The sequence below is a fragment of the Saccoglossus kowalevskii genome, chromosome 5 (assembly GCF_978046115.1).
Source record: "Saccoglossus kowalevskii chromosome 5, keSacKowa6.1, whole genome shotgun sequence".
Taxonomy (NCBI): Eukaryota; Metazoa; Hemichordata; class Enteropneusta; family Harrimaniidae; genus Saccoglossus; species Saccoglossus kowalevskii.
In genome coordinates, this window is record NC_140645.1 from 3,328,427 (window position 1) to 3,344,166 (window position 15,740).

At 35.0% G+C, this 15,740-nt stretch overlaps 1 protein-coding gene across 1 annotated transcript in view; it reads left to right on the forward strand.

Moving 5' to 3' along the window:
* The window catches only part of LOC146742816 (opioid-binding protein/cell adhesion molecule homolog), a 108,920-nt gene that overhangs the window by 36,336 nt on the left and 56,844 nt on the right, over positions 1-15,740 (forward strand). The window contains exon 2 of the mRNA XM_085499071.1: positions 11,472-11,615. Coding sequence (XP_085355197.1) covers positions 11,472-11,615 — 144 coding nt within the window. The remainder of the gene's footprint in view (positions 1-11,471; positions 11,616-15,740) is intronic.

Sequence of the window (15,740 nt, forward strand, 5' to 3'; positions counted from 1 at the left end):
CGTAAACATTTTTGACTGACATTGGGTACATCTGTTATTCAGTGTAAACATTTTTGACTGACATTGGGTCGTCTGCTGAAGTCATTCTAGAAGTCAACAACAGATTCATTGTTTTTACGATATATGAAAGAGTGATTGTGTCCTTATAGTCTCTAAACTTTCAAGATCCAATTACTAACCACAAACTTAATACAGTGGCTTACAGTGTTTAATTTAGTGAAAAATGAAACTCACTTGATTGCAGCAAGACCCTCAGTGGTTAATAAAGTTACTATGGACTTAATGGCTTAAAAGATGTTTACAACCCATAGAATTTAAGAACATAGTAACCATAATAATTTACTGTGATATGTGTTTGTCAATCAGGTTAGTTATCATATATTATACTGACCATGGTATAACATTGTCAGCTGTTGACTTAAGAAAGTGGCTTACATAGCAGTTATAAATTGGCTAATAAAATAAATTAGGATATCACCATAGTTACAACTTAGTAAGTGGTTGCACTAGTCACATAAACCAGATGCTAATTGTTTAATATGGTTGATGTCAACCTTTTCACCACCAGACTTTCTCACCCAAATCTTTCTGCACTTTTTTCTTATATTCTTCAATATTTTTGAAAATGAACACTAATTTTAGAGTCAACAAACAAAATTTGAGTCAATTTTCAGTTTTTACTAAAAAAATTGGTTATTTTGCCCCAATCTTCTGAAGGATAGTGCAAACAATAAACAGGATTATGTTGTAATGACGGGGGGGGGGGGGGGGGGATCCAACGGGTCTTTGAGGCTTACTTTCAATAGATCGCAGCGAAGCGGCTGCTCTGCTAAGTACGACACCTGCATAGAATTATTCAGTATGTTAACCACATTTAATGTTCTATCCCAGATTGGATTCTTGCATCTTATATGGTTGGCAAGGCTGGTCAGAGTAATACTTAATGTTCTATCCCATAATAGGATTCTTGCATCTTATATGGTTGGCAAGGCTGGTCAGAGTAATACTTAATGTTCTATCCCAGATAGGATTCTTACATCTTATATGGTTGGCAAGGCTGGTCAGAGTAATACTTAATGTTCTATCCCAGATAGGATTCTTACATCTTATATGGTTGGCAAGGCTGGTCAGAGTAATACTTAATGTTCTATCCCAGATAGGATTCTTACATCTTATATGGTTGGCAAGGCTGGTCAGAGTAATACTTAATGTTCTATCCCAGATAGGATTCTTACATCTTATATGGTTGGCAAGGCTGGTCAGAGTAATACTTAATGTTCTATCCCAGATAGGATTCTTACATCTTATATGGTTGGCAAGGCTGGTCAGAGTAATACTTAATGTTCTATCCCAGATTGGATTCTTACATCTTATATGGTTGGCAAGGCTGGTCAGAGTAATACTTAATGTTCTATCCCAGATAGGATTCTTGCATCTTATATGGTTGGCAAGGCTGGTCAGAGTAATACTTAATGTTCTATCCCAGATAGGATTCTTACATCTTATATGGTTGGCAAGGCTGGTCAGAGTAATACTTAATGTTCTATCCCAGATAGGATTCTTGCATCTTATATGGTTGGCAAGGCTGGTCAGAGTAATACTATGACAGAACCCCACACCCTCCCCGTGGCTTTCGTTGCGTATGGAAGTTATTTTCACGAGTGATGCGGTGTATCCTGCGGCCGTACTTTCACGAGCGAAGCGAGTGAAAGTACAGCAGAAAACACCGCATCTCGAGTGAAAATAACTTCCATACGCAACGAAAGCCACGGGGAGGGTGTGGGGTTCTGTTATTATTACATATGTTCCATACTTGATTATTTCGTATTAAAGAAAGAACGTGCAAACCGGGATGGAATTTAGGTCGGGGAACCCCATTGCCCATTAATATGTTCCAATATAAGTGTTACGCCCTAGCAGCGCGTGTCAGTGTAGAACGCGCCCGGAGAACGCGTGTCACTGTTTGTTTGAAATTAAAATAATCAGACGTCTAATCTGAGTCACTGTCCGAATAAATAACTCGTTGACGTTTAGTTGGGGCCACGGCAGAACCAGAACTTGAACTGGACGACTATGATACACAGTTTATGTTGAAGTTAAAAGTTCCGCCACAGAATTGTGCATTGGCAAACATGCCGTGCAACTGCGGTACTCCACAGACGGGATGACTTTCGTCGACAGCGGTTGTCGCTTAGCTGCACCACAGTCCTTCGTTGATGGACTGTGGCTGCACGCTACACCTTCGTGTGTGATGTTGCTTGCTGGTCGTGGATTGACTGAGTCTTGATTACCGGTTAAAATGTTGCTCTTTTGGCGTTGGTAATTTATATTTGGAACTGAGTAACGCTGCAACGTCGCCAGCAGAAACCTGGTATCTCGATGCTGATGGTTGCGGCTGCATAGTAATCGCTGATTTTACTGCTGGTGGATCTTCTGAGAGCCCTTCAAGGTTTATAAAACTCAGTTTCCAGGTGATCAACATACATTAAGTTCTCCCAATCGTAGTATTCCATGTGATGTACACCTGACATGCCAAAAATGTTGTTGAACGATTTGAACTGGATAAAAATAGCAGACGAAAATGTGTTTACAAAATAAAAATAGTTCGGTAGCCAATGAAAATACCATGTTCATTTGCATATCGACCGTGAAAATACCGAAAACATTATTGCATGGGTGATATGCAAATTAGTTTGGGCCAAAATAAGTGACTGCCTAAAAGTACCATTACTCTTGTTCAATTTTCATGTCACTCGGCAAGTATATTCATGTACCTCAAGGGGAAAATATCGTACTTCTAAATATTGTTTATTCCGAAAAACTGTACTCCTGAAGGGACTACTTTGTTTGCTCTCGGACCTCATTTGCATATGGCTTGTGGAAATACCGATTTTGATTTCAAGGACGAATCAAAATAAACTGCAGTACATATGTAATAATTAATGTTCTATCCCAGATAGGATTCTTGCATCTTATATGGTTGGCAAGGCTGGTCAGAGTAATACTTAATGTTCTATCCCAGATAGGATTCTTGCATCTTATATGGTTGGCAAGGCTGGTCAGAGTAATACTTAATGTTCTATCCCAGATAGGGTTCTTACATCTTATATGGTTGGCAAGGCTGGTCAGAGTAATACTTAATGTTCTATCCCAGATTGGATTCTTGCATCTTATATGGTTGGCAAGGCTGGTCAGAGTAATACTTAATGTTCTATCCCAGATTGGATTCTTGCATCTTATATGGTTGGCAAGGCTGGTCAGAGTAATACTTAATGTTCTATCCCAGATAGGATTCTTGCATCTTATATGGTTGGCAAGGCTGGTCAGAGTAATACTTAATGTTCTATCCCAGATAGGATTCTTGCATCTTATATGGTTGGCAAGGCTGGTCAGAGTAATACTTAATGTTCTATCCCAGATAGGGTTCTTACATCTTATATGGTTGGCAAGGCTGGTCAGAGTAATACTTAATGTTCTATCCCAGATAGGATTCTTACATCTTATATGGTTGGCAAGGCTGGTCAGAGTAATACTTAATGTTCTATCCCAGATAGGATTCTTACATCTTATATGGTTGGCAAGGCTGGTCAGAGTAATACTTAATGTTCTATCCCAGATAGGATTCTTACATCTTATATGGTTGGCAAGGCTGGTCAGAGTAATACTTAATGTTCTATCCCAGATTGGATTCTTACATCTTATATGGTTGGCAAGGCTGGTCAGAGTAATACTTAATGTTCTATCCCAGATAGGATTCTTGCATCTTATATGGTTGGCAAGGCTGGTCAGAGTAATACTTAATGTTCTATCCCAGATAGGATTCTTACATCTTATATGGTTGGCAAGGCTGGTCAGAGTAATACTTAATGTTCTATCCCAGATAGGATTCTTGCATCTTATATGGTTGGCAAGGCTGGTCAGAGTAATACTTAATGTTCTATCCCAGATAGGATTCTTGCATCTTATATGGTTGGCAAGGCTGGTCAGAGTAATACTTAATGTTCTATCCCAGATAGGATTCTTGCATCTTATATGGTTGGCAAGGCTGGTCAGAGTAATACTTAATGTTCTATCCCAGATAGGGTTCTTACATCTTATATGGTTGGCAAGGCTGGTCAGAGTAATACTTAATGTTCTATCCCAGATTGGATTCTTGCATCTTATATGGTTGGCAAGGCTGGTCAGAGTAATACTTAATGTTCTATCCCAGATTGGATTCTTGCATCTTATATGGTTGGCAAGGCTGGTCAGAGTAATACTTAATGTTCTATCCCAGATAGGATTCTTGCATCTTATATGGTTGGCAAGGCTGGTCAGAGTAATACTTAATGTTCTATCCCAGATAGGATTCTTGCATCTTATATGGTTGGCAAGGCTGGTCAGAGTAATACTTAATGTTCTATCCCAGATAGGGTTCTTACATCTTATATGGTTGGCAAGGCTGGTCAGAGTAATACTTAATGTTCTATCCCAGATAGGATTCTTGCATCTTATATGGTTGGCAAGGCTGGTCAGAGTAATACTTAATGTTCTATCCCAGATAGGATTCTTGCATCTTATATGGTTGGCAAGGCTGGTCAGAGTAATACTTAATGTTCTATCCCAGATAGGGTTCTTACATCTTATATGGTTGGCAAGGCTGGTCAGAGTAATACTTAATGTTCTATCCCAGATAGGATTCTTACATCTTATATGGTTGGCAAGGCTGGTCAGAGTAATACTTAATGTTCTATCCCAGATAGGATTCTTACATCTTATATGGTTGGCAAGGCTGGTCAGAGTAATACTTAATGTTCTATCCCAGATAGGGTTCTTACATCTTATATGGTTGCCAAGGCTGGTCAGAGTAATACTTAATGTTCTATCCCAGATTGGATTCTTGCATCTTATATGGTTGGCAAGGCTGGTCAGAGTAATACTTAATGTTCTATCCCAGATAGGATTCTTGCATCTTATATGGTTGGCAAGGCTGGTCAGAGTAATACTTAATGTTCTATCCCAGATAGGATTCTTGCATCTTATATGGTTGGCAAGGCTGGTCAGAGTAATACTTAATGTTCTATCCCAGATAGGGTTCTTACATCTTATATGGTTGGCAAGGCTGGTCAGAGTAATACTTAATGTTCTATCCCAGATAGGATTCTTGCATCTTATATGGTTGGCAAGGCTGGTCAGAGTAATACTTAATGTTCTATCCCAGATAGGATTCTTGCATCTTATATGGTTGGCAAGGCTGGTCAGAGTAATACTTAATGTTCTATCCCAGATAGGGTTCTTACATCTTATATGGTTGGCAAGGCTGGTCAGAGTAATACTGAATGTTCTATCCCAGATAGGATTCTTGCATCTTATATGGTTGGCAAGGCTGGTCAGAGTAATACTTAATGTTCTATCCCAGATAGGATTCTTGCATCTTATATGGTTGGCAACGCTGGTCAGAGTAATACTTAATGTTCAATCCCAGATAGGGTTCTTACATCTTATATGGTTGGCAAGGCTGGTCAGAGTAATACTTAATGTTCTATCCCAGATAGGATTCTTGCATCTTATATGGTTGGCAAGGCTGGTCAGAGTAATACTTAATGTTCTATCCCAGATTGGATTCTTGCATCTTATATGGTTGGCAAGGCTGGTCAGAGTAATACTTAATGTTCTATCCCAGATAGGATTCTTACATCTTATATGGTTGGCAAGGCTGGTCAGAGTAATACTTAATGTTCTATCCCAGATAGGATTCTTGCATCTTATATGGTTGGCAAGGCTGGTCAGAGTAATACTTAATGTTCTATCCCAGATAGGATTCTTACATCTTATATGGTTGGCAAGGCTGGTCAGAGTAATACTTAATGTTCTATCCCATAATAGGATTCTTACATCTTATATGTTTGGCAAGGCTGGTCAGAGTAATACTTAATATTCTATCCCAGATAGGATTCTTACATCTTATATGGTTGGCAAGGCTGGTCAGAGTAATACTTAATGTTCTATCCCAGATAGGATTCTTGCATCTTATATGGTTGGCAAGGCTGGTCAGAGTAATACTTAATGTTCTATCCCAGATAAGATTCTTGCATCTTATATGGTTGGCAAGGCTGGTCAGAGTAATACTTAATGTTCTATCCCAGATAGGATTCTTGCATCTTATATGGTTGGCAAGGCTGGTCAGAGTAATACTTAATGTTCTATCCCAGATTGGATTCTTACATCTTATATGGTTGGCAAGGCTGGTCAGAGTAATACTTAATGTTCTATCCCAGATTGGATTCTTACATCTTATATGGTTGGCAAGGCTGGTCAGAGTAATACTTAATGTTCTATCCCAGATAGGATTCTTACATCTTATATGGTTGGCAAGGCTGGTCAGAGTAATACTTAATGTTCTATCCCAGATAGGATTCTTGCATCTTATATGGTTGGCAAGGCTGGTCAGAGTAATACTTAATGTTCTATCCCAGATAGGATTCTTACATCTTATATGGTTGGCAAGGCTGGTCAGAGTAATACTTAATGTTCTATCCCAGATAGGATTCTTACATCTTATATGGTTGGCAAGGCTGGTCAGAGTAATACTTAATGTTCTATCCCAGATAGGATTCTTACATCTTATATGGTTGGCAAGGCTGGTCAGAGTAATACTTAATGTTCAAATTTCAAAAAATTATCATCAAATATTTTTAGAGGGCTTATATTTTCATTGAAAAATTCACCTACGCCAATTTTTAACAGAATAATAATTTTTGCAGAAGCTAATCTAAAATTGTATACATTTTTTTCTAGCTGGATTAAAAAGTAGACTGCGCATCTTTCTCCAAAAAAATCACATTAACGAATCTCGTGCGGCAAATACAATTGTTTTTTTTTTTTCATTTTATTAGTAACGAAAGTACTGGTATATTCTAAATAAAAGAAGTTTCAAATAACAACGAACGCAACTGCATTGCTCAATAGCAAATGATCGTGGTAGCGCAATCCGGCCATGCTGCGTTGATTATTACCTAGTACTGATTATAATAACGTGCAAAAAATAAATTAGTTGAATTGTTATAAAATGCAAATAAAATTCAACTTATTTCATCGTAAGCGAATGATTTCGATCGCATTTTCAACGCTCGATGCTGTAGAAATGAATATCCGCCATGTTTGACCTCAGATGGTGTTCTTTGACCTGACAGGTCAAATCAATAATTAACAAATGAAAACGATGGATAATGCTAACGTGTTCAAATTACCATAGCACATTTAAGTATGTTAATGTTATTGAACTCAGCCCGGAAAAAATTTGTCGATATTTTTGTACGATCTTTTGGCTTGGATTTTGATTGGAAGAGTAGATCTGTTCATATTACTGAACAATTGACAGAGTAGATCTGTTCATATTACTCAATAATTGACAGAGTAGATCTTTTCATATTACTGAATAATTGACAGAGTAGATCTGTTCATATTACTGAATAATTGACAGAGTAGATCTGTTCATATTACTGAATAATTGACAGAGTAGATCTGTTCATATTACTGAATAATTGACAGAGTAGATCTGTTCATATTACTGAATAATTGACAGAGTAGATCTGTTGATATTACTGAATAATTGACAGAGTAGATCTGTTCATATTACTGAATAATTGACAGAGTAGATTTGTTCATATTACTGAATAATTGCCATTGTTAACTTTACATAAAAAAAATCATCAGCTGTATGAGTTTTCTACTCACTGCAAATTAGTTCATATTGGCATGCTATACTCAGCTGTCTACTCACTGCAAATTAGTTCATATTGGCATGCTATACTCAGCTGTCTACTCACTGCAAATTAGTTCATATTGGCATGCTATACTCAGCTGTCTACTCACTGCAAATTTGTTCATATTGGCATGCTATACTCAGTTTTCTACTCACTGCAAATTAGTTCATATTGGCATGCTATACTTAGCTGTCTACTCACTGCAAATTAGTTCATATTGGCATGCTATACTCAGTTTTCTACTCACTGCAAATTAGTTCATATTGGCATGCTATACTCAGCTGTCTACTCACTGCAAATTAGTTCATATTGGCACGCTATACTCAGCTGTCTACTCACTGCAAATTAGTTCATATTGGCATGCTATACTCAGCTGTCTACTCACTGCAAATTAGTTCATATTGGCATGCTATACTTAGCTGTCTACTCACTGCAAATTAGTTCATATTGGCATGCTATACTCAGCTGTCTACTCACTGCAAATTAGTTCATATTGGCATGCTATACTCAGCTGTCTACTCACTGCAAATTAGTTCATATTGGCATGCTATACTCAGCTGTTTACTCACTGCAAATTAGTTCATATTGGCACGCTATACTCAGCTGTCTACTCACTGCAAATTAGTTCATATTGGCATGCTATACTCAGCTGTCTACTCACTGCAAATTAGTTCATATTGGAATGCTATACTCAGCTATCTACTCACTGCAAATTAGTTCATATTGGAACGCTATACTCAGTTTTCTACTCACTGAAAATTAGTTCATATTGGCACGCTATACTCAGCTATCTACTCACTGCAAATTAGTTCATATTGGCATGCTATATTCAGCTGTCTACTCACTGCAAATTAGTTCATATTGGCATGCTATACTCAGCTGTTTACTCACTGCAAATTAGTTCATATTGGCATGCTATACTTAGCTGTCTACTCACTGCAAATTAGTTCATATTGGCATGCTATACTTAGCTGTCTACTCACTGCAAATTAGTTCATATTGGCATGCTATACTTAGCTGTCTACTCACTGCAAATTAGTTCATATTGGCATGCTATACTCAGCTGTCTACTCACTGCAAATTAGTTCATATTGGCATGCTATACTTAGCTGTTTACTCACTGCAAATTAGTTCATATTGGCATGCTATACTCAGCTGTCTACTCACTGCAAATTAGTTCATATTGGCATGCTATACTCAGCTGTCTACTCACTGCAAATTAGTTCATATTGGCATGCTATACTCAGCTGTCTACTCACTGCAAATTAGTTCATATTGGCATGCTATACTCAGCTGTCTACTCACTGCAAATTAGTTCATATTGGCATGCTATACTCAGCTGTCTACTCACTGCAAATTAGTTCATATTGGCATGCTATACTCAGCTGTCTACTCACTGCAAATTAGTTCATATTGGCATGCTATACTCAGCTATCTACTCACTGCAAATTAGTTCATATTGGCATGCTATACTCAGCTGTCTACTCACTGCAAATTAGTTCATATTGGCATGCTATACTTAGCTGTCTACTCACTGCAAATTAGTTCATATTGGCATGCTATACTCAGCTGTCTACTCACTGCAAATTAGTTCATATTGGCATGCTATACTCAGCTGTCTACTCACTGCAAATTAGTTCATATTGGCATGCTATACTCAGCTATCTACTCACTGCAAATTAGTTCATATTGGCATGCTATACTCAGCTTTCTACTCACTGCAAATTAGTTCATATTGGCATGCTATATTCAGCTGTCTAATTTAGTTAATATTTTAGTCATTTTTAATAAAAAAATATATTCTTTTCTTTAAAATGGCTGTACCTAAATGGCTATTTCATATATTAGATACCTGGCTTTTAAAATAAAATTTTAAAAAAAATTGTGTTAACTTTTAATGGTTAGCCAACTACTTTTTAATTAATGATGAAAAAATCGCTATATTTTTTCAAAGTTGTTTTTAAACCATTTTTGGTAGCATGCAATGCTCTTTTGTTTAGACAAAATAAATTACATTTTGGTGTGTGAGGGCGCAATTTGTCCACTTTGATTGTGTTAACTTGGACTTTAATTGTTGGCTGAAAGGAGGCAGTTTATAATATTAAAATGTTCTCTAGCTTTCAAATATATAATCCAAGTTTTCTTGTTTTTGTTTGCATCAACTATTCTAAAAGCCTTCATGTTATTTTTTTCATACACTTAAAAAACAAAAGTATTTCATTTTCAACAATAACTTTGTGGATGTTGCCATGGTCACTATAATATTGCAGGAATATTTATTCATAGCACATATTGTAGCAGGATTCAGTGAGTTTGAAACATTCATCAAGTCATGAATGGGAAAATTGTCTTGAATTTTCTCAAAGATGTTGTATATAATATTTTTATTAGCTCGGCTGTCGACTTTGTCGAGCGGAGCTTATCATATGAGTGATTGTCCGTCGTCGTTCGTCGTCGTTCGTTCGTCGTCCGTGTCAATGTTTTACTTTTTCGACTTCTTCTTGAAAACTACAAGCCTGAATGTTTTGATACTTGGTGTATATGTACCTTGGGTAGACCTCTCTTAGGTTTGTTCATTTCATGATCATATCTTCAATTCTCTAATTTTGGTGAATATTTTTGTCATTTTTGGTAAAAAGTGATATTTTTGACTTCTTGTTAAAAATCGCAAATCCAATTGCTTTGATACTACGTATATAGGTACTACATGTGGACCTCTCTCAGATTTGTTCATTTCGTGATGATATCTTAAATTCTCTAATTTTGGTGAATATTTTTGTCATTTTTGGTAAAAAGTGATATTTTCGACTTCTTGTTAAAAACTGCTAGTCCGATTGCTTTGATATTACATATATATGTACTACATGTGGACCACTCTCAGATTTGTTTATTTTGTGATTATATCTTCAATTCTCTAATTTTGGTGAATATTTTTGTCATTTTTGGTAAAAAGTGATATTTTCGACTTCTTGTTAAAAACTGTAAGTCCAATTGCTTTTATATTCCATATATAGGTACTAAATGTGGACCTCTCTTAGATTTGTTCATATTGTGATGATATCTTCAATTCTCTAATTTTGGTGAATATTTTTGTAATTTTTGGTAAAAAGTGATATTTTCGACTTCTTGTTAAAAACCAAAAGTTCAATTGCTTTGATATTACATATATAGATACTACATGTAGACCTTTCTCAGATTTGTTCATTTCGTGATGATATCTTCAATTCTCTAATTTTGGTGAATTTTTGTCATTTTTGATAAAAAGTGATATTTTCGACTTCTTGTTAAAAACTGTAAGTCCGATTGCTTTGATATTACATATATAGGTACTACATGTGGACCTCTCTCAGATTTGTTCATTTTGTAATGATATCTTTAATTCTCTTCTTTAAATGTCTATGTCGTTGTCATGCGTAACCAACAGAAACAGTAATGGAATGACTAATTGTTTTTTGTCAATATTGTAAACATTTTTTTTATTCTTATTAATGTGACAGTAACTGTACTGTGAAATCATTTATTTAAAATTGAGCAATTTTACAAACTTGGCAGAAAAACAATGAGTTCTATTGTTTTTCTACATGTTCACTTAGATTTAATTTAGCAAATTTTACTTAACAGCGAAATTAAAACCAGAGAATAATTACATTTACAGTATTTGCTTGCTAACATGTACAGAATATCCAAATATGGTGATTAATATTTTATAATAATTTTGTCCTGCAGTATGTTGTCAAGAGACTTTACCTTCTATAGTGAGTGGCAGTGAAGGTGTAACAGAAATCAAAGGAAATGATGCACTTCTCAGATGTCAAGTTAGAGATCTCGGCTCATACAAGCAATCATGGGTGCGTACATCTCCCGTACAAAGTAAGTGATAAAACAGTCTCAAAACTCATGCATTATTTATTCAAACAGAAAATACCAATTTATCTTTACTGAGCATATTACTTCACATATATGCAATGCATTATGGGAAAGAACTTCTCATTGTATATAATGGAAAATTATTATTACCGTGGAAACTGACTCAATTATATGCCAATAATGTCACAATATCGGGATTCATATCAATAATATTATACGACTTTTTCATCACATGTCAACAAACAAAATTTAGACATAATCACAGCATAGAAACCAGTGTATAAAAGTGACAGTTTTGAGATATGAAAACATAATCACAGCATAGAAACCAGTGTATAAAAGTGACAGTTTTGAGATATGAAAACATAATCACAGCATAGAAACCAGTGTATAATAGTGACAGTTTTGAGATATGAAAACATAATCACAGCATAGAAACCAGTGTATAAAAGTGACAGTTTTGAGATATGAAAACATAATCACAGCATAGAAACCAGTGTATAAAAGTGACAGTTTTGAGATATGAAAACATAATCGCAGCATAGAAACCGGTGTATAAAAGTGACAGTTTTGAGATATGAAAACATAATCGCAGCATAGAAACCAGTGTATAAAAGTGACAGTTTTGAGATATGAAAACATAATCACAGCATAGAAACCAGTGTATAAAAGTGACAGTTTTGAGATATGAAAACATAATCGCACCATAGAAACCGGTGTATAAAAGTGACAGTTTTGAGATATGAAAACATAATCGCAGCATCGAAACCAGTGTATAAAAGTGACAGTTTTGAGATATGAAAACATAATCACAGCATAGAAACCAGTGTATAAAAGTGACAGTTTTGAGATATGAAAACATAATCACAGCATAGAAACCAGTGTATAATAGTGACAGTTTTGAGATATGAAAACATAATCACAGCATAGAAACCAGTGTATAATAGTGACAGTTTTGAGATATGAAAACATAATCACAGCATAGAAACCAGTGTATAAAAGTGACAGTTTTGAGATATGAAAACATAATCACAGCATAGAAACCAGTGTATAAAAGTGACAGTTTTGAGATATGAAAACATAATCGCACCATAGAAACCGGTGTATAAAAGTGACAGTTTTGAGATATGAAAACATAATCGCAGCATAGAAACCAGTGTATAAAAGTGACAGTTTTGAGATATGAAAACATAATCACAGCATAGAAACCAGTGTATAAAAGTGACAGTTTTGAGATATGAAAACATAATCACAGCATAGAAACCAGTGTATAAAAGTGACAGTTTTGAGATATGAAAACATAATATCACTATAGAAACCAGTGTATAAAAGTGACAGTTTTGAGATATGAAAACATAATCACAGCATAGAAACCAGTGTATAAAAGTGACAGTTTTGAGATATGAAAACATAACCACAGCATAGAAACCAGTGTATAATAGTGACAGTTTTGAGATATGAAAACATAATATCACTATAGAAACCAGTGTATAATAGTGACAGTTTTGAGATATGAAAAAATAATCGTAGCATAGAAACCAGTGTATAATGGTGCCAATTTTGAGATACGAAAACATAATCGCAGCATAGAAACCAGTGTATAATAGTGACAGTTTTGAGATATGAAAACATAATGGCACCATAGAAACCAGTGTATAAAAGTGACAGTTTTGAGATATGAAAACATAATCGTAGCATAGAAACCAGTGTATAAAAGTGACAGTTTTGAGATATGAAAACATAATTGCACCATAGAAACCAGTGTATAAAAGTGACAGTTTTGAGATTCGAAAACATAATCGCAGCATAGAAACCAGTGTATAAAAGTGACAGTTTTGAGATATGAAAACATAATCGCACCATAGAAACCAGTGTATAAAAGTGACAGTTTTGAGATATGAAAACATAATATCACCATAGAAACCAGTGTATAAAAGTGACAGTTTTGAGATATGAAAACATATCACTGTAGAAACTAGTGTATAAAAGTGACAGTTTTGAGATATGAAAACATAATATCACCATAGAAACCAGTGTATAAAAGTGACAGTTTTGAGATATGAAAACATATCACTATAGAAACCGGTGTATAAAAGTGACAGTTTTGAGATATGAAAACATAATCGCAGCATAGAAACCAGTGTATAAAAGTGACAGTTTTGAGATATGAAAACATAATCGCAGCATAGAAACCAGTGTATAAAAGTGACAGTTTTGAGATATGAAAACATAATCGTAGCATAGAAACCAGTGTATAAAAGTGACAGTTTTGAGATATGAAAACATAATATCACTATAGAAACCAGTGTATAAAAGTGACAGTTTTGAGATATGAAAACATATCACTATAGAAACCGGTGTATAAAAGTGACAGTTTTGAGATATGAAAACATAATCGCACCATAGAAACCAGTGTATAAAAGTGACAGTTTTGAGATATGAAAACATAATCACAGCATAGAAACCAGTGTATAATAGTGACAGTTTTGAGATATGAAAACATATCACTATAGAAACCGGTGTATAAAAGTGACAGTTTTGAGATATGAAAACATAATCGCACCATAGAAACCAGTGTATAAAAGTGACAGTTTTGAGATATGAAAACATAATCACAGCATAGAAACCAGTGTATAATAGTGACAGTTTTGAGATATGAAAACATAATATCACTATAGAAACCAGTGTATAAAAGTGACAGTTTTGAGATATGAAAACATAATCACAGCATAGAAACCAGTGTATAATAGTGAGAGTTTTGAGATATGAAAACATAATCACAGCATAGAAACCAGTGTATAATAGTGACAGTTTTGAGATATGAAAAAATAATCGTAGCATAGAAACCAGTGTATAATGGTGCCAATTTTGAGAGACGAAAACATAATCGCAGCATAGAAACCAGTGTATAATAGTGACAGTTTTGAGATATGAAAACATAATCGCACCATAGAAACCAGTGTATAAAAGTGACAGTTTTGAGATATGAAAACATAATCGTAGCATAGAAACCAGTGTATAAAAGTGACAGTTTTGAGATTCGAAAACATTATCGCAGCATAGAAACCAGTGTATAAAAGTGACAGTTTTGAGATATGAAAACATAATCGCACCATAGAAACCAGTGTATAAAAGTGACAGTTTTGAGATATGAAAACATAATCGCACCATAGAAACCAGTGTATAAAAGTGACAGTTTTGAGATATGAAAACATATCACTATAGAAACCGGTGTATAATAGTGACAGTTTTGAGATATGAAAACATAATCGCACCATAGAAACCGGTGTATAATAGTGACAGTTTTGAGATATGAAAACATAATCACAGCATAGAAACCAGTGTATAATAGTGACAGTTTTGAGATATGAAAACATAATATCACTATAGAAACCAGTGTATAAAAGTGACAGTTTTGAGATATGAAAACATAATCACAGCATAGAAACCAGTGTATAAAAGTGACAGTTTTGAGATATGAAAACATAACCACAGCATAGAAACCAGTGTATAATAGTGACAGTTTTGAGATATGAAAACATAATATCACTATAGAAACCAGTGTATAATAGTGACAGTTTTGAGATATGAAAAAATAATCGTAGCATAGAAACCAGTGTATAATGGTGCCAATTTTGAGATACGAAAACATAATCGCAGCATAGAAACCAGTGTATAATAGTGACAGTTTTGAGATATGAAAACATAATGGCACCATAGAAACCAGTGTATAAAAGTGACAGTTTTGAGATATGAAAACATAATCGTAGCATAGAAACCAGTGTATAAAAGTGACAGTTTTGAGATATGAAAACATAATTGCACCATAGAAACCAGTGTATAAAAGTGACAGTTTTGAGATTCGAAAACATAATCGCAGCATAGAAACCAGTGTATAAAAGTGACAGTTTTGAGATATGAAAACATAATCGCACCATAGAAACCAGTGTATAAAAGTGAGTTTTGAGATATGAAAATATAATCGCAGCATAGGAACCAGTGTATAAAAGTGACAGTTTTGAGATATGAAAACATAATCGCAGCATAGAAACTAGTGTATAAAAGTGACAGTTTTGAGATATGAAAACATAATATCACCATAGAAACCAGTGTATAAAAGTGACAGTT